The 20,486-nt window shown below is 39.5% G+C and overlaps 1 protein-coding gene across 6 annotated transcripts in view; it reads left to right on the top strand.

Moving 5' to 3' along the window:
• Window positions 1-20,486, top strand: part of SMAP1 (small ArfGAP 1) — a 428,466-nt gene that overhangs the window by 354,007 nt on the left and 53,973 nt on the right. For all 6 annotated transcript variants that reach the window (XM_050789718.1, XM_050789720.1, XM_050789724.1 and 3 more), the window contains one exon: window positions 6,104-6,184. In XM_050789718.1, coding sequence (XP_050645675.1) covers window positions 6,104-6,184 — 81 coding nt within the window. The remainder of the gene's footprint in view (window positions 1-6,103; window positions 6,185-20,486) is intronic.

Here is a 20,486-nt window from a genome sequence, read left to right on the forward strand (position 1 = left end):
CCGACCTCAAGTGATCCACCCACCTCAGCCTCCCAAAGTGCTGGGATTATAGGGGTGAGCCACCGCACCTAGCCCTATGTCTTTATTTAAATAACTCAAGTATAGTTTGATTATAATGAACCCAGCATGTACTTACCTCCATCTTACTGGACTTGAATGTTTAACTAGTTTTCTTGCACAGGAAGTCAGCTGTTTCACTGTGTCACTTGTGCATTTAACCACCAGGTTTCAAGAACTACTATTTTAAAATACAAAACACTGCAGTATTTTGTTCTTGCTGAGAAAATAGTTTAAAACAAATTAGGTTTTCACAGTACTCTTAGATCTTTTAGCAGCTTTTGATTCTATGGATGGGAGTCATCTGTGGGTCAAACTGCATGATGAGTTTAGAGCCCATGCTGTTAATATTACTTCAGAGCCTGTCTCCTAATACCACTGCCGGAATCAGAGTAGGTGACAGCTGTATTTTTATTATTTTTATTATACTTTAAGGTCTAGGATACATGTGCACAACATGCAGGTTTGATACATAGGTATACATGTGCCATATTGGTTTGCTGCACCCATCAACTCGTCATTTACATTAGGTATTTCTCTTAATGCTATCCCTCTCCCAACCCCGCAATCCCCGACAGACCCAGTGTGTGATGTTCCTTGCCCTGTGTCCAAGTGATCTCATTATTCAATTCCCACCTATGAGTGAGAACATGTGGTGTTTGGTTTTCTGTCCTTGTGATAGTTTGCTGAGGATGATGGTTTCTAGCTTCATCCATGTTCCTACAAAGGCCATGAACTCATCCTTTTTTATGGCTATGTAGTATTCCATGGTGTATATGTGCCACATTTTCTTAATCCAGTCTATGATTGATGGACATTTGGATTGGTTCCAAGTCTGTGCTATTGTGAATAGTGCCGCAATAAACATACGTGTGCATGTGTCTTGACAGCTGTATTTTTACAGCTGAATTCCAGTGTTAAAGAGTATCAAGTCATGCTCTCCCTCTAGTAAATGTAGCTAGCAAATTTGATTTGTTTTTAGTGATTTCATATGTGCCCACCAATTGTGGTGATTAGGAAATCAAACTTCTACTCATGACACAATGGCCTTCTTGAGAAATAACTGTCTTTACCTGTGCTGGCTGCTCTAACAATATACCATAGATTGAGTAGCTTATAAACAACAAAAATTTATTTCTCACAGTTCCGGAGGCTGGAAAGACTCATGAAGGGTCCACTTTCTAGTTCTTAAAATGGTGCATCTTTGTGCCCTCATATAGTGGGAAAGGGCTGGAAATCTCTCTCGGGCCTTTTTGATAAGGGTGTGAATCCTATTCATGAAGGTTTCATCCTCATGACTTAATCACTTCCCAAAGCCCCACCTCCTAATAATATCACTTTGGGGATTAGGTTTTAACATGTGAATTTTGGGATGGACACAAACATTCAAACCATAGCAATGACTAATAGCTCTGAGAGGTTCAGAAGCAACTCATTCTCAACATATTTTTCTTTTCTTTTTTTTTTTGAGACAGAGTTTGCTCCTGTCGCCCAGGCTGGAGTGCAGTGGTATAGTCTCAGCTCACTGCAACCTCTGTCTCCTAGGTTCAAGTGATTCTTCTGCCTTAGCCTCCCAAGTAGCCGGGATTACAGGTGCCTGCCACCATGCCCAGCTAATTTTTGTATTTTTAGTAGAGACAGGGTTTCATCATGTTGATCAGGCTGGTCTCGAACTTCTGATCTCAGGTGATCCGACTGCCTCAGCCTCCTGAAGTGCTGGGATTACAAGCATGAGCCACCATGCCCGGCCTCTTTCTCAACATATTATTGAAACTGTTCTATCACATTGCTTTCTGCACCATAGTTTACTAAGAATATATAGAAAATATTTTATATATAAAATTTTTCACATCCTATTTATTCTTTACTTATAAAATGGGGATAATATTTCTAACTTCATAAAGTTGTTGTGAGGATTAAAAGAGCCACAACAGTGCCTGTCACGTAGTAAGGGTTCAGAAAGTATTAGCTGTTACTGTAAGGAATAATAACAGCAATAATAAATAGCAAAGCTCCACTGGACCACAGTGAGTAGTGAGACTTCAAAGTTTGGGCTCCATAGTCCCTCAGTCCTACCACTAGCTTTGATTAACTGTGTTGCTTTGGGCATTACTTCTTTTTTGTTTCTTCATTTGTAAGATGACAGTAGATAAAGTTTTTATTGCAGAAAATTGTTGCAAAGATTACATTAGACAGTAAGGTACTTATCAACTGGCCCATGAGAAGCACTTAATAAGTGGTAGTTGTGGGCTGGGCACGGTGGCTCACGCTTGTAATCCCAGCACTTTGGGAGGCTGAGGCAGGCAGATCACGAGGTCAGGAGATGGAGACTATCCTGGCTAACACGGTGAAACCCCATCTCTACTAAAAATACAAAAAATTAGCCGGGTGTGGTGGCGGGTGCCTGTAGTCCCAGGTACTCGGGAGGCTGAGGCAGGAGAATGGTGTGAACTTGGGAGGTGGAGCTTGCAGTGAGCCGAGATCGTGCCACTGCACTCCAGCCTGGGTGACAGAGTGAGACTCCGTCTCAAAAAAAAAAAAAAAAAAAGCGTTAGTTGTGTTTTGGAAATGAAGGTTTTGATTTGGGAAATGGTTGAGTTAGCAATAGGTAATGTTTCTAGTTATCCTTAAATGGTTAGATCTTCCTTATTTCCAGTGTAAAGCCCAGGCACTTGAGTAGATATGAAGATCTTTTTTGAGAATTATCCCAACTTTCTAGATGGTCTCTTCTGTGCTAGACTATGTTAATATCCTTAATGTTCAAGGGAAAATGTCACTTTTGACATATGCTCTTCTGGTAACTAAAGCATATAGATTCTTCAGGTTTTAGCACAAGTTCAACTTTATGTTGACTTTTATCCTGTTCCTGAAAAACATTATTGAAACATAATTTTAAATAATCCTAGTCTAAAGGAGACTGAGATATAAACTGTCCAGATTCTGGAAATTCTATCCATGTATTCTCCTTTTGTTGCAAAGCAATATACCAGTAGTTTGTTAGCTTTGTCCTCTGCTTAAATGCTTTCACTAATTGGTGAATTACTATTACAACACTCATTGCCTTTTATTAATGGGTAATAAAACAAAAGGTTGAAAAGAGAAATGCATTAGAATTTCCCTGTTCTTAAAATTGCAGTTGAAGACGTTGCTTATTCATGACCCAAATATAAAGATCTTTGCTATGAATTTCTTTTAAAATTTTGAACTAAGATGAAAGTTTTTCCTTTCCTCTTTTTAAAATCACACAACAAACACTAAAATTTTAATGTGCTATATTTGTGTAGTGCTTTATAGTTTGCAAAGTTGCTTTCTAGGTTCTTAGTGCCTTTCATTTTTTCTTTTTAGTGCTGAAATGCACATTAAATATATATCTAGTTTAATACTTACAAGACTATCACTGTGTAATGTATATTGAAACTCAACGTTATTACCACTTTGAAAGCTCCCATGTGACTGTTCCTAAATACCCTCATCCCTTCTCCTTAAAGGTAATTAACATCCTGTTTTTTATCATCATCGTCTTTATTTTTTGCTTTTTGAAATAGTTTTATACTAGTGTGTACCCTCTCCAACATCATACTTTTGCCTGTTTTTGAACTTTATATGAATGATTGCAAAGCACTTTGAACTTTTATTATTTCTCTCACATTATGGCCTAGGAGTTGCCAATACTATCTTTCCTGATTGACAAACGGCGGATTTAGTCTGACAGAGGTTGCATCAGACACCATTTTAAAGGCATAGGTACAAATGCAGCCTTTAGGTATTTTGAGTAAGTTCTGCATGTTTATCATGCTGCCTTCCCTAGGTTCATCAGTTTGTCTTTTCTTTTTTTGCTGTCAGGAAACTAAGGGCAAGATTAGTGTTTAGTTGCAGTAGACTTTCAGTTCTCAGTTTCTAGTCATCTCTTTCCTCTGAATGCCTTATGAATGCTCTTTGTTTAACCTCTTTTCATTTTCTTCTTTTGGCTCTTAAGATTTATTGTTGATACTTTTAATTCTTAAGTTTTTAACATTATATCTAATCCTTATTGGAAATGCAAATTGTGACTATCATAATGCCTTTTTTTTTTTTTTTTTTTTTTTTTTGAGACTGAGTCTGGCTCTGTCGCCCAGGCTGGAGTGCAGTGGCCGGATCTCAGCTCACTGCAAGCTCCGCCTCCCGGGTTTACGCCATTCTCCTGCCTCAGCCTCCGGAGTAGCTGGGACCACAGGCGCCCGCCACCTCGCCCGGCTAGTTTTTTGTATTTTTTAGTAGAGACGGGGTTTCACCATGTTAGCCAGGATGGTCTCGATCTCCTGACCTTGTGATCCGCCCGTCTCGGCCTCCCAAAGTGCTGGGATTACAGGCTTGAGCCATCGCGCCCGGCTCATAATGCCATTTATACTTGACCTCTACTGCCTTACACTAATCAGTTGGCTGTGGTCCCCAAGCACTATCTTGAACATTCTTTTTCTCATGAGAAAATCACTGTATTTGCCCCTTTTTTCAAAGCAAAATCTGTGATGATAGACTGAAGTATCGGGGGAACCCACCCCAATATTTCAACATAGGTTCTTTCTATTTTTCCCTAAGTGTCAGCCGGCCTGAGAAATAGAAAGAGTACAAAGAGAGGAATTTTACAGCTGGGCCGCCGGGGTGACATCCTACATCATGGTAGGACAGTGATGCCCACCTGAGCCGCAAAACCAGCATGTTTTTATTAAGGACTTCAGAAGGGGAGGGGGTGTACAAACAGGGAGTAGGTCACAAAGATCACATGCTTCCAAGGACAAAAAGGAGAACAAAGATCACATGCTTCTGAGGCCAATAAAGATCACAAGGCAAAGGTCAAAATCAAAAACTCCTGATAAGGGTCTATGTTCAGCTGTGCACATATTGTCTTGATAAACATCTTAAACAACGGAAAACAAGGTTTGAGAGCAGAGAAACAGTCTGACCTCAAATTTATCAGAGAGTGGTTTTTTCCCCACCCTAATAAGCCTGAGGGTACTGCAGGAGACCAGGGCATATTTCAGTCCTTATCTCAACCGCGTAAGACAGACACTCCTAGAGGGGCTGTTTATAGACCTCCCCCCAAGAATGCAATTCTCTTCCTAGAGTATTAATATCAATATTCCTTGCTAGGAAAAGAATTTAGTGATCTCTTCCCTGCTTGCACGTCTGTTTATAGGCTCTCTGCAAGAAGAAAATTATGACTTTTTTTGCCCAACCCGACAGGCGGTCAGACCTTATGGTTGTCTTTCCTTGTTCCCTAAAATTGCTGTTATTCTCTTCTTTTTCAAGGTGCACTGATTTCATATTGTTCAAACACACAAGTTTTACAATCAATTTGTACAGTTAACGCAGTCATCACAGTGGACCTGAGGTGACGTATATCCTCAGCTTACGAAGATAACAGGATTAAGAGATTAAAGTAAGACAGGTGTAAGAAATTATAAGAGTATTATTAGGGAGGTGATAAATGTCCATGAAATCTTCACAATTTATGTTCCTCTGCCATGGCTCCAGCTTGTCCCTCCGTTCGGGGTCCCTGACTTCCTGTAACACTGAAGATATTTTGTGATTAAAAAAAGCAGATTTTTAGTCTTCCTCTTATATTTACCTATTATAATTTATCTTTGTATAATAAAGAAGTCTGTCCTATCACTTAGTTTTTTTTTTTCTCATTCATAATTCAACTGCATGATTGCTGTTAGGAAGTCGAACCTAATAGAAGGATATAGTGAGAATTTATTGAATGGAGAGCTCATTCATTTAAAACAAACACAAAACAAACCCTAATATATCAAAGAAGTTCTAAATTGTCTTAACTCTGTGCCTCTGTCTTAATTTTTTCACAGATATTCTTTGCTGTCATCAGCATATAACCTCAATGAGAATATGAATTTGCTATGTTTACTATTATATTTCAGTAGCACATAGATATTGTAATTACTGAATATTTCTACCTTTTTTAAAATGATGACTCAAACTAATAAAAATGAGTCAAAAGTTGCCATTTTTTAAAAAAGTAAACTTATCAAAACTTTGGGCTGTGTTTTAGAAAGAAAAGGAAAAAAAAAAGGAAGAGAAAAGGAGAGAAAAGGAGCCAGAAAAGCCGGCAAAACCACTTACAACTGAAAAGGTAAAATTCTTTTTTAAATTATTTTATTTTATTATTTTATTTTATTTTTTTATTATACTTTAAGTTCTAGGGTACATGTGCACAACGTGCAGGTTTGTTACATATGTATACATGTGCCGTGTTGGTGTGCTGCACCCATTAACTTGTCATTTATATTAGGTATATCTCCCAATGCTATCCCTCCCCGCTACCCCACCTCACAACAGGCCCCGGTGTGTGATGTTCCCCTTCCTGTGTCCCAGTGTTCTCATTGTTTAATTCCCACCTATGAGTGAGAACATGCAGTGTTTAGTTTTCTGTTCTTGCGATAGTTTGCTGAGAATGATGGTTTCCAGCTTCATCCATGTCCCTACAAAGGACACAAACTCATCCTTTTTTATGGCTGCATAGTATTCCATGGTGTATATGTGCCACTTTTCCTAATCCAGTCTGTCATTGATGGACATTTGGGTTGGTTCCAAGTCTTTGCTATTGTGAATAGTGCCACAATAAACATATGTGTGCGTGTGTCTTTATAGCAGCATAATTTATAATCCTTTGGGTATATCCCCAGTAATGGCATGGCAGGGTCAAATGGTATTTCTAGTTCTAGATCCTTGAGGAATCGCCACACTGTCTTCCACAATGGTTGAACTAGTTTACAGTCCCACCAACAGTGTAAAAGTGTTCCTATTTCTCCACATCCTCTCCAGCACCTGTTGTTTCCTGACTTTTTAATGATTGCCGTTCTAACTGGTGTGAGATGGTATCTCATTGTGTTTTGATTTGCATTTCTCTGATGGCCAGTGATGATGAGCATTTTTTCATGTGTCTGTTGGCTGCATAAATGCAGTGTCTTCTTTTGAGAAGTGTCTGTTCATATCCTTTGCCCACTTTTTGATGGGGTTGTTTGTTTGTTTCTTGTAAATTTGTTTAAATTATTTGTAGATTCTGGATATTAGCCCTTGGTCAGATGAGTAGATTGCAGAAATGTTCTCCCATTCTGTAGATTGCCTGTTCACTCTGATGGTAGTTTCTTTTGCTGTGCAGAAGCTCTTTAGTTTAATTAGATCCCATTTGTCAATTTTGGCTTTTGTTGCCATTGCTTGTGGTGTTTTAGACATGAAGTCCTTGCCCATGCCTATGTCCTGCATGGTATTGCCTAGGTTTTCTTCTAGGGTTTTTATGGTTTTAGGTCTAACATTTAAGTCTCTAATCCATCTTGAATGAATTTTTTTATAGGGTGTAAGAAGGGATCCAGTTTCAGCTTTCTACTTATGGCTAGACAATTTTCCCAGCAACATTTATTAAATAGGCAATCATTTACCCATTTCTTGTTTTTGTCAGGTTTGTCAAAGATCAGATGATTGTAGATGTGTGGTATTATTTCTGAGGACTCTGTTCTGTTCCATTGGTCTATATCTCTGTTTTGGTACCAGTACCATGCAGTTTTGGTTACTGTAGCCTTGTAATACAGTTTGAAGTCAGGTAGCGTGATGCCTCCAGCTTTGTTCTTTTGGCTAGGATTTTCTTGGCAATGCGGGCTCTTTTTTGGTTCCATATGAACTTTAAAGTAGTTTTTTTCCAATTCTGTGAAGAAAGTCATTGGTAGCTTAATGGGGATGGCATTGAATCTATAAATTACCTTGGGCAGTATGGGCATTTTCACAATATTGATTCTTCTTGTCAATGAGCATGGAATGTTCTTCTATTTGTTTGTGTCCTCTTTTATTTCATTGAGCAGTGGTTTGTAGTTCTCCTTGAAGAGGTCCTTTACATCCCTTGTAAGTTGGCTTCCTAGGTATTTTATTCTCTTGGAAGCAATTGTGAATGGGAGTTCACTCATGATTTGGCTCTCTGTTTTTCTATTATTGGTGTGTAAGAATGCTAGTGACTTTTACACATGATTTTGTACCCTGAGACTTTGCTGAAGTTGCTTATCAGCTTAAGGAGATTTGGGGCTGAGACGATGGGGTTTTCTAAATATACAGTCATGTCATGTGCAAACAGGGACAATTTGACTTCCTCTTTTCCTAATTGAATACCCTTTATTTCTTTCTGCTGCCTGATTGCTCTGGCCAGAACTTCCACCACTATGTTGAATAGGAGTGGTGAGAGAGGGCATCCCTGTCTTATGCCAGTTTTCAAAGGGAATTTTTCCAGTTTTTCCCCATTCAGTATGATATTGGCTGTGGGTTTGTCATAAATAGCTCTTACTATTTTGAGATACATTCCATAAATCCCGAATTTATTAAGAGTTTTTAGCATGAAGGGCTGTTGAATTTTGTCAAAGGCCTTTTCTACATCTATTGAGATAATCATGTGGTTTTTGTCTTTGGTTCTGTTTATATGCTGGGTTACATTTATTGATTTGTGTATGTTGAACCAGCCTTGCATCCCAGGGATGAAGCCCACTTGATCATGGGAGGTAAGCTTTTTGATGTGCTGCTGAATTCAGTTTGCCAGTATTTTACTGAGGATTTTTGCATCAATGTACATCAAGGATATTGGTCTAAAATTCTCTTTTTTTTTGTTGTGTCTCTGCAAGGCTTTGTTATCCGGATGATGTTGGCCTCATAAAATGAGTTAGGGAGGATTCCCTCTTTTTCTGTTGATTGGAATAATTTCAGAAGGAATGGTACCAGCTCCTCCTTGTACCTCCGGTAGAATTCGGCTGTGTATCCCTCTGGTCCTGGACTTTTTTTGATTGGTAGGCTATTAATTATTGTCTCAATTTCAGAGCCTGTTAACTGGTCTATTCAGAGATTCAGCTTCTTACTGGTTTAGTGTTGGGAGAGTGTATGTGTCCCGGAATTTATCCATTTCTTCTAGGTTTTCTAGTGTATTTACGTAGAGGTGTTTATAGTATTCTCTGATGGTAGTTTGTATTTTTGTGGGGCTGGTGGTGACATCCCCTTTATCATTTTTTATTGCATCTGTTTGATTCTTCTCTCTTTTCTTCTTTATTAGTCTTGCTAGTGGTCTATCAGTTTTGTTGATCTTTTCAAATAACCAGCTCCTGGATTCATTGATTTTTTGAAGGATTTTTTGTGTCTCTATCTCCTTCAGTTCTGCTCTGATCTTAGTTATTTCTTGCCTTCTGCTAGCTTTTGAATGTGTTTGCTCTTGCTTCTCTAGTTCTTTTAATTGTGATGTTAGGGTGTCAGTTTTAGATCTTTCCTGCTTTCTCTTGTGGCCATTTAGTGCTATAAATTTCCCTCTACACAGTGCCTTAAATGTGTCCCAGAGATTCTGGTATGTTGTATCTTTGTTCTCATTGATTTCAAAGAACATCTTTATTTCTGCCTTCATTTTGTTATGTACCCAGTAGTCATTCAGGAGCAGGTTGTTCAGTTTCCATGTAGTTGAGTGCTTTTGAGTGAGTATCTTAATCCTGAATTCTAGTTTGATTGCACTGTGGTCTGAGAGACAGTTTGTTATAATATCTGTTCTTTTACATTTGCTGAGGAGTGCCTTACTTCTAACTATGTGGTTGGTTTTGGAATAAGTGCAATGTGCTGAGAAGGCTGTATATTCTGTTGATTTGGGGTGGAGAGTTCTGTAGATGTCTATTAGGTCCGCTTGGTGCAGAGTTGAGTTCAATTCCTGGATATCCTTGTTAACTTTCTGTCTCGTTGATTTGTCTAATGTTGACAGCGGGGTGTTAAATTCTCCCATTATTATTGTATGGGAATCTAAGTCTCTTTGTAAGTCTCTAAGGACTTGCTTTATGAATCTAGGTGCCCCTGAATTTGGTGCAGTATATTTAGGATAGTTAGCTCTTTTTGTTGAATTGATCCCTTCACCATTATGTAATGGCCTTCTTGTCTCTTTTGATCTTTGTTGGTTTAAAGTCTGTTTTATCAGAGACTAGGATGCAACCCCTGCCTTTTTTTGTTTTCCATTTGCTTGATAGATCTTCCTCCATCCCTTTATTTTGAGCCTATGTGTGTCTCTATATGTGAGATGGGTCTCCTGGATACAGCAAATTGATGGGTCTTGACTTTTTATCCCATTTGTCAGTCTGTGTCTTTTAATTGGAGCATTAAGCCTGTTTTTATTTAAGGTTAATATTGTTATGTGTGAACTTAATCCTGTTACTATATTAGCTGGTTATTTTGCTTGTTAGTTGATGCAGTTTCTTCCTAGCATCAATGACCTTTACATTTTGGCATGTTTTTGTAGTGGCTGGTACCGGTTCCTTTCCATTTTTAGTGCTTCCTTCAGGAGCTCTTGTAGGGCAGACCTGGTGGTGACAAAATCTCTCAGCATTTACTTGTCTGTAAAGGATTTTATTTCTCCTTCACTTATGAAACTGAGTTTTGCTGGACATGAAATTCCGGGTTGAAAATTCTTTTCTTTAAGAATGTTGAAAATTGGCCCCCACTGTCTTTTGGCTTGTAGAGTTTCTGCTGAGAGATCTGCTGTTAGTCTGATGGACTTCCCTTTGTGGGTAAACTGATCTTTCTCTCTGGCTACCCTTACCATTTTTTCCTTCATTTCAACTTTGGTGAATCTGACAATTACGTGTGTTGGAGTTGCTCTTCTCGAGGAGTATCTTTGTGGCGTTCTCTGTATTTCCTGAATTTGAATGTTGGTCTGCCTTGCTAGGTCGGGGAAGTTCTCCTGGATAATATCCTGCAGAATGTTTTCCAACTTGGTTCCATTCTCCCCGTCACTTTCAGGTACACCACTCAGACGTAGATTTGGTCTTTTCACATAGTCCCATATTTCTTGGAGGCTTTGTTCATTTCTTTTTACTTTTTTCTGTAAACTTCTCTTCTTGCTTCATTTCAGTCATTTGATCTTCAGTCACTGATACCCTTTCTTCCAGTTGATTGAGTCGGTTACTGAAGCTTGTGCATTTGTCATGTAGTTCTTGTGTCATGGTTTTCATCTCTATCAGGTCGTTTAAAGATTTCTCTGCATTGGTTATTCTAGTTAGCCATTCATCAAATCTTTTTTCAACGTTTTTAGTTTTTTTGCACTAGGTTCGTAATTCCTCCTTTAGCTCAGAGAAGTCTGATTGTCTGAAGTCGTCTTCTCTCAACTCGTCAAAGTCATTCTCTGTCCAGCTTTGTTCCGTTGCTGGAGAGGAGCTGCATTCCTTTAGAGGGGGAGAGGTGCTCTGATTTTTAGAATTTCCAGCTTTTCTGTACTACTTTTTCCCCATCTTTGTGGTTTTATCTACCTTTGGTCTTTGATGATGGTGATGTACAGATGGGGTTTTGGTGTGGATGTCCTTTCTGTTTGTTTTTCCTTCTAACAGTCAGGACCCTCAGCTGCAGGTCTGTTGGAGTTTGCTTGAGGTCCCCCTACAGACTCTGTTTGCCTGGGTATCAGCAGCAGAAACTGCAGAAGAGTGAATATTACTGAACAGCAAATGTTGCTGTCTGATTGTTCCTCTGGAAGGTTTGTCTCAGGGGTGTACCCAGCCGGGTGAGGTGTGAGGTGTCAGTCTGCCCCTAGTTGGGGGGATATCTCCCAGTTAGGCTACTCGGGAGTCAGGGACCCACTTGAGCAGACAGTCTGTCCGTTCTCAGGTCTCAAACTCCGTTCTGGGAAAACCACTGCTCTCTTCAAAGCTGTCAGACAGGGACATTTACATCTGCAGAGGTTTCTGCTGCCTTTTGTTTGGCTATGCCCTGTCCCCAGAGGTGCAGTCTACAGAGGCAGGCAGCCCTCCTTGAACTGGCGTGGGCTCCACCCAGTTCGAGCTTCCCGGCCACTTTGTTTACCTACTTAAGCCTCAGCAATGGCGGGCACCCCTCCCACAGTCTCACTGCTGCCTTGCAGTTAGGTCTCAGACTGCTGTGCTAGCAACCAGGGAGGCTCCGTGGGCATGGGACCCTCCAAGCCTGGTGCAGGATATAATTTCCTGGTGTGCCGTTCACTAAGACCCTTGGTAAAGCCTGTATTAGGGTGGGAGTGACCCGATTTTCCAGGTGTTGTGTTCATGCCCAGTGAGATGAACCTGGTACCTCAGTTGGAAATGCAGAAATCACCCATCTTCTGTGTCACTCATGCTGGGACCTGGAGGCTGGAGGCTGGAGCTGTTCCTATTTGGCCATCTTGGCACGGATCTCAGATTTTTTTTTTTTTAATCTATTAGGATTACCATTTTATTTGTATACTTATATATTAGTAACTTTCTGGATATTTATAATATGTACATAATCATTATTTTCAACAAGCAATTGTTGAGTGAATGCTCTGTGCTCAGCATGTCCTTCTAGCTTGTCCCTATATTATTTGTCATCAGTTATTGATATGTGTGGGTATAAATTATCTGAGTTCCTTGGCGGCTGGTATTCTTCTGTGAATGACATAGAGAATGGTGTTTTTAGCTTTCATACACAGACTTAGAAGACTTAGAATTTTAGAGAAAGAAGAGACGTAAATGAAAGGGGCTTCAGAAAAGACTCTGTGCTTAAGGTTAGCCTTTGAGCTACCTCTTAAATCATAGGTAGGATTAAGGTGGAAGACAGGGGTACATGTTTAAGAGAACAGCCTGAAGAATGCATGAAAAGTGTAAATAAAATATGTTTAGAAAAATAGTGAATTTTAAGAAAAGGATTTGTCTATGTATAGAAAGTAGTGAAAAATAAGACCAGAGTGGTAGATTCAACTCAAATTGTAAATGTTTATTCTTCTGGGGGGAGGAAAGGCTGGGAGCAGCACTTCAAGTTCTAAAGCACATGGTACTCCTAATTCAGAAGGGTTTTTTGAAGATTATTTTAGCAGTGATATGCAGGATAGATGTGATTAGGCAAAGCAGAGGTACTGAGAACGTTGTACTTTGTAAAGGGATTGGTTAAATATTCATGGTGGCTTGGCTTTGAATGCATTTCATCATAAGAGCATGGAATCATACTAAGAGAATTGTCAGTAAAGGAAGCATCCTTGATTTTAGTTGTTGAAATTTTAAAAATCAACTTTGTTGAGGCATAAATTGCATACTGCAAAAGTACATCCATTAAAGTACATAATAGAAGTATCGTATATAAGAAAGAAGGTCCATTCTGCTGTTCAACATTTGGATTATCTAGAGGTTTTAACTATTCTAAATAATGCTGCTTTGAAGCTTTTGTATATGGAATCTAAGCTTGTATTTTTTTAGGGTGACTTAGTAGTGGAATTTCTGCATCATAAAGTATGTGCGTCTTCAAGTTTACTGGATAATGTCAAACTTTTTTCCAAAGTGTATACCAAAAGTACTCGTACCATCAAAGTAACTTCACGTTCTCTGCAACACATAGTGTTGTCAGTCAGGGATTTTAGCATTTGTGATACGGTGAGTATCTCATTAAATTTTTACTGTTCATTTCCTTGATTACAAAATGGGACCCAGTGCCTTTTCATGTCTTTTTTGCTTTCTTTTTTTCACTATAGCTTCATTTATTTTACATTTAAAAAATGAAAATAATACATGTGAAAATATGGCACGTGTTTTTTAAAAAGTGGAACTTTAAATGGGGTGTGATGGTGCACATCTGTAGTCCCCAGCTACTTGGGAGGAGGCTGAGGTGGGAGGATCACTTGAGCCCAGGAATTTGAGGCTGCAGTGTGCTATGATCATACCTGTGAATAGCCACTGCACTGGATCCAGCATGGGTAATACAGCAAGACCCCCTTTAAAAAAAAATACAGAAGGGAATGAAAAACAAAAATCTTCCTTTTCACAGGCCTGGTTCAGGTCTTTTGCCAGTTTTTCTGTTGGATTGCCTGCTTTTCCTCATTAATTTGTAGCTGTCTATACACATATACATACGTATAGGAGATGCTAGTCCTTTTTCAGTTAAGTGTTTGCAAATACCTTATTTCTTCATTATGGCTAATTTTGTTTCTGTTTTAATTTATTTTATTTTAATTTTTTAATTATTATACTTTAAGTTCTAGGGTACATGTGCACAACATGCAGGTTTGTTACACAGGTATACATGTGCCATGTTGGTTTGCTGCACCCATCAACTCGTCATTTAAATTAGGTATTTCTCCTCTAATGCTATCCCTCCCACGGCCCCCCACCCCTCGACAGGCCCCAGTGTGTGATGTTCCCTGCCCTGTGTCCAAGTGTTCTCATTGTTCAGTTCCCACCTATGAGTGAGAACGTGCGGTGTTTGGTTTTTTGTCCTTACGATAGTTTGCTGAGAATGATGGTTTCCAGCTTCATCCATGTCCCTGCAAAGGACATGAACTCATCCTTTTGTTATGGCTGCATAGTATTCCATGGTGTGTATGTGCCACATTTTCTTAATCCAGTCTGTCATTGATGGACATTTGGGTTGGTTCCAAGTCTTTGCTATTGTGAATAGTACCGCAATAAACATACGTTTGCATGTGTCTTTATAGTAGCATAATTTATAATCCTTTGGGTATATACTCAGTAACGGGATCGCTGGGTCAAATGGTATTTCTAGTTCTAGATCCTTGAGGAATTGCCACACTCTCTTCCAGAATGGCTGAAGTAATTTATACCACCACCAGCAGTATAAAAGTGTTCCTATTTCTCCACATCCTGTCCAGCACCTGTTGTTTCCTGACTTTTTAATGATCGCCATTCTAACTACCATGAGATGGTATCTCTTTGTGGTTTTCATTTGCATTTCTGTAATGACCAGTGATGATGAGTATTTTTTCATGTGTCTGTTGGCTGTGCATAAATGCAATGTCTTCTTTTGAGAAGTGTCTGTTCGTATCCTTTGTCCACTTTTTGATGGGGTTGTTGGTTTTTTTCTTGTAAATTTGTTTAAGTTCTTTGTAGATTCTGGATATTAGCCCTTTGTCAGATGAGTAGATTGCAGAAATGTTCTCCCATTCTGTAGGTTGCCTGTTCACTCTGATGGTAGTTTCTTTTGCTGTGCAACTCTTTAGTTTAATTAGATCCCATTTGTCAATTTTGGCTTTTGTTGCCATTGCTTGTGGTGTTTTAGACATGAAGTCCTTGCCCATGCCTATGTCCTGCATGGTATTGCCTAGGTTTTCTTCTGGAGTTTTTATGGTTTTAGGTCTAACATTTAAGTCTTTAATCCACCTGCAATTAATTTTCATGTAAGGTGTAAGGAAGGGATCCAGTTTCAGCTTTCTACCTATGGCTAGACAGTTTTCCCAGCAACATTTATTAAATAGGCAATCCTTTCCTCATTTCTTGTTTTTGTCAGGTTTGTCAAAGATCAGATGGTTGTAGATGTGTGGTATTATTTCTCAGGCCTCTGTTCTGTTCCATTGGTGTATCTCTCTGTTTTGGTACCAGTACCATGCAGTTTTGGTTACTGTAGCCTTGTAGTATAGTTTGAAGTCAGGTAGCGTGATGCCTCCAGCTTTGTTCCTTTGGCTTAGGATTGTCTTGGCTATGCGGGCTCTTTTTTGGTTCCATATGAACTTTAAAGTAGTTTTTTCTAATTCTGTGAAGAAAGTCATTGGTAGCTTGATGGGGATGGCATTGAATCTATAAATTACCTTGGGCAGTATGGCCACTTTCACGGTATTGATTCTTCCTATCCATGAGCATGAAATGTTCTTCCATTTGTTTGTGTCCTCCTATTTCGTTGAGCAGTGGTTTGTAGTTCTCCTTGAAGAGGTCCTTTACATCTCTTGTAAGTTGGATTCCTAGGTATTTTATTCTCTTTGTAGCAATTGTGAATGGGAATTCACTCATGATTTCGTGCTCTGTTTGTCATTGTTGTATGGGAATGCTTGTGATTTTTGCACCTTGATTTTGTATCCTGAGACTTTGCTGAAGTTGCTTCTCAGCTTAAAGAGATTTTGGGCTGAGACAATGGCATTTTCTAAATATACAACCATGTCATCTGCAAACAGGGACAGTTTGACTTCCTCTTTTCCTAATTGAGTACCCTTATTGAGCTCTTATTATTTTGAGGTACATTCCATCAATACCTAGTTTATTGAGAGTTTTTAGCATGAAGGGCTGTTGAATTTTTCAAAGGCCTTTTCTGCATCTGTTGAAATAATCATGTGGTTTTTGTCATTGGTTCTGTGTAGGTGATGGATTACATTTATTGATTTCTGGTTGTTGAACTAGCCTTGAATCTCAGGGATGAAGCCGACTTGATTGTGGTGGATAAGCTTTTTGATGTGCTACTAGATTCAGTGTGCTGGTATTTTATTGAGGATTTTTGCATCGATGTTCATGAGGAATATTGGTCTAAAATTCTCTTTTTTTGTTGTGTCTCTGCCAGGCTTTGGTATCCGGATGATATTGGCCTCATAAAATGAATTAGGGAGGATTCCCTCTTTTTCTATTGATTAGAATAGTTTCAGAAGGAATGGTACCAGCTCTTCTTTTTACCTCTGGTAGAATTTGACTGTGAATCCCTCTGGTCCTGGACTTTTTTTGATTGGTAGGCTATTAATGATTGCCTCAGTTTCAGAGCCTGATATTGGTCTATTCAGAGATTCAGCTTCTTCCTGGTGTAGTCTTGGGAGGGTGTATGTGTCCAGGAATTTATCCATTTCTTCTAGATTTACTAGTTTATTTGAGTAGAGGTGTTTATAGTATTCTCTGATGGTAGTTTGTATTTCAGTGGGATTGGTGGTGATATCCCCTTTATCATTTTTTATTGCATCTATTTGATTCTTCTCTCTTTTCTTCTTTGTTAGTCTTGCTAGCAGTCTGTCAATTTTGTTGATATTTTCAAAAAACCACCTCCTGGATTCATTGATTTTTTGAGAGGTTTTTATGTTTCCATCTCCTTTAGTTCTGCTCTGATCTTAGTTATTTCTTGCCTTCTGCTAGCTTTTGAATGTGTTTGCTCTTGCTTCTCTTGTTCTTTTAATCGTGATGTTAGGGTGTCAGTTTTAGATCTTTCCTGCTTTCTCTTGTGGCCATTTAGTGCTATAAATTTCCCTCTACACAGTGCCTTAAATGTGTCCCAGAGATTCTGGTATGTTGTATCTTTGTTCTCACTGGTTTCAAAGAACATCTTTATTTCTGCCTTCATTTCGTTATTCATCCAGTAGTTATTCAGGAGCAGGTTGTTCAGTTTCCGTGTAGTTGTGTGGTTTTGAATGAGTTTCTTAATCCTGAGTTCTAATTTGATTGGATTTGGTCTGAGAGGTAGTTTGTTGTGATTTCTGTTCTTTTACATTTGCTGAGCAGTGCTTTACTTCCAATTATGTGGTCAATTTTAGAATAAGTGTGATGTGGTGCTGAGAAGAGTATATATCCTGTTGATTTGGGGTGGAGAGTTCTGTAGATGTCTATTAGATCTGCTTGTTGCAGAGCTGAGTTCAAGTCCTAAATATCCTTGTTAACCTTCTGTCTTGTTGATTTGCCTAATATTGACAGCAGGGTGTTAAAGTCTCCCATTATTATTGTGTGGGAGTCTAAGTCTGTTTGTAGGTCTCCAAGTACTCACTTTGTGAATCTGGGTGCTCCTGTATTTGATGCATATATATTTAGGATAGTTAGCTCTTCTTGTTGAATTGATCCCTTTACCATTATGTAATGGCTTTTTTCGTCTCTTTTGATCTTTGTTGGTTTAAAGTCTGTTTTATCAGAGACTAGGATTGCAACCCCTGCTTTTTTTGCTGTCCACTTGCTTGGTAAATCTTCCTCCATCTATTTATTTTGAGCCTGTGTCTGTCTCTGCACGTGAGATGGGTCTCCTGAATACGGCACCTGATGAGTCTTGACTGTTACCCAATTTGTCAGTCTGTGTCTTTTAATTGGGGCATTTAGCCCATTTACATTTAAGGTTAATATTGTTATGTGTGAATTTAATTCTGTCATTGTGCTGTTAGGTGGTTATTTTGTTCATTAATTCATGCAGTTTCTTCATAGCTTCAATGGTCTTTACGATTTGGCATGTTTTTGCAGTCACTGGTACTGGTTGTTCCTTTCCATGTTTAGTGTTTCCTTCAGGAGCTCTTGTAAGGCAGGCCTGGTGGTGACACAATCTCTCAGCATTTGCTTGTCTGTAAAGGATTTTATTTCTCATTCTCTTGTGAAACTCTGTTTGGCTGGATATGAAATTCTGGGTTAAAAATTCTTTTCTTTCAGAATGTTGAATGTTGGCTCCCACTCTCTTCTGACTTGTAGGGTTTCTGCCGAGAGACCGCTGTTAGTCTGATGGACTTCCCTTTGTTGGTAACCTGACCTTTCTCTCTGTCTGCCCTTAACACTTTTTCCTTCATTTCAACCCTGGTGAATCTGACAATTTTGTGTCTTGGGGTTGCTCTTCTTCAAGAGTATCTCTGTGGTGGTCTCTGTTTTTCCTGAATTTAAATGTTGGTCTGTCTTGCTAGGTTGGGTAAGTTCTCCTGGATAATATCTTGAAGAGCGTTTTCTAACTTGGTTCTATTCTCCCCATCCCTTTCAGGAACATCAATCTAATGTAGAGTTGGTCTTTTCATATAGTTTCATATTTCTTGGAGTGTTTGTTCATTTCGTTTTACTCTTTTTTCTCTAATCTTGTCTTCTCGCTTTATTTCATTAATTTAATCTTCAATCCCTGATATCCTTTCTTCCACTTGATGGAATCGGCTATTGAAGCTTGTGCACGCGTCACAAAGTTCTTGTGCTGTGGTTTTCAGATCCATCAGGTCTTTTACGGTCTTCTCTACACTGTTTGTTCCAGTTAGCCATTCGTCTAACCTTTTTTCAAGGTTTTTAGCTTTCTTGCGATGGGTTAGAACATATTCCTTTAGCTCCGAGAAGTTTGTTATTACCGACCTTTTGAAGCCTACTTCTGTCAACTCATCAAAGTCATTCTCCATTAGCTTTATTCCGTTGCTGGCGAGGAGCTGTGATCCTTTGGAGGAGATGAGGCGCTCTGGTTTTTAGAATTTTCAGCTTTTCTGCCCTGATTTCTCCCCATTTTTGTGGTTTTATCTATCTTTGGTCTTTGATATTGGTGACCTACAGATGGGATTTTGGTGTGGATCTCCTTTTTGTTGATATTGATGCTATTCCTTTCTCCTTGTTAGTTTTTCTTCTAACAGTCAGGTCCCTCCACTGCAGGTCTGTTGGTGTTTGCTGGAGGTCCACTCCAGACCCAGTTTGCTTGGGTATCACCAGTAGAGGCTGCAGAACAGCAAATATTGAAGAGCTCTAAATACTGCTGCCTGATCCTTCCTCTGGAAGTTTTATCCCAGAGGAGTACACACCTGTGTGAGGTGTCTGTCAGCCCCTACTGGGAGGTGTCTCCCAGTTAGGCTACACGGGGGTCAGGGACCCACTTGAGGAGGCAAGTGTGTCCATTCTCAGAGCTCAAATGCTGTGCTGGGAGAACTACTGCTCTCTTCAGAGCTGTCAGGGAGGGACGTTTAAGTGTGCAGAAGTTTCTGCTGCGCCTGAAACTATGCCCTGCCCACTGAGGTGGAGTCTATAGAGGCAGTGAGCCTTGCTGAGCTGCGGTGGGCTCTACCAAGTTTTAGCTTCCCAGCCACTTTGTTTACCTACTGAAGCCTCAGCAATAACGGATGTGTGTCCCCTTGCCTGGCTGCAGCTTCGCAGTTTGATCTCAGACTGCTGTGCTAGTAGTGAGTGTGGGACCTGCCAAGCCAGGCACAGGAGAGAATTTCCTGGTCTATCAGTTGCTAAGACCATGGGAAAAGCACAGTGTTTAGGTGGGAGTGTCCCGTTTTTCCAGGTACAGTCTGTCATGGCTTCCCTTGGCTAGGAAAGGGAAATCCCAGACCCCTTGTGCTTTCCCGGTGAGGTGATGCCCCGCCCTGCTTCAGCTCGCCCTCTGTGGGCTGCACCCACTGTGCAACCAGTCCCAGTGAGATGAACCAGGTGCCTCAGTTGGAAATGCAGAAATCACCCATCTTCTGTGTCGATCACGCTGGGAGGTGCAGACCGGATGTTCCTATTCGGCCATCTTTCATGTGTTTGAAAGAAGGCGCTTGACAGGGATTATTTATTCTAGAATTGGTTTTTTCAAGTCAAACTTATTTCTATAAGTAATTAAAGCCATTAATATAGTTCTTGACACATTGTAATAGCTTAATAAGCAGTTAAATATATATTATTTGGGAGTTGGAAAGAACCATACTTACCTCGTTTAAGTTCCTTATTTTATGAAGAAGTAAACTAAATCCTCGAAGAACCTAAAGTCTCTCAGAAGTCAGTTGCTCAGTGTTAGCAGTTGCTGGCAGCTCAGGAATTTGAACCCAAGTCTTCTGGTTTCAAACGCTGTGTTGTGTGTGTGTGTGTGTGTGTGTGTGCACGCGTGTATTTCGATTTGATATATATGTCTTTAGGTTCCTTTCTTACTGCAATTTAAAGTGCTGTTGTACATTCTACATAATTTTATAATGAATTATCCAGGCTTCCCTATAAAAGAACTGTGTTCATATG

Source organism: Macaca thibetana, chromosome 4 (assembly GCF_024542745.1).
Source record: "Macaca thibetana thibetana isolate TM-01 chromosome 4, ASM2454274v1, whole genome shotgun sequence".
NCBI lineage: Eukaryota > Metazoa > Chordata > Mammalia > Primates > Cercopithecidae > Macaca > Macaca thibetana.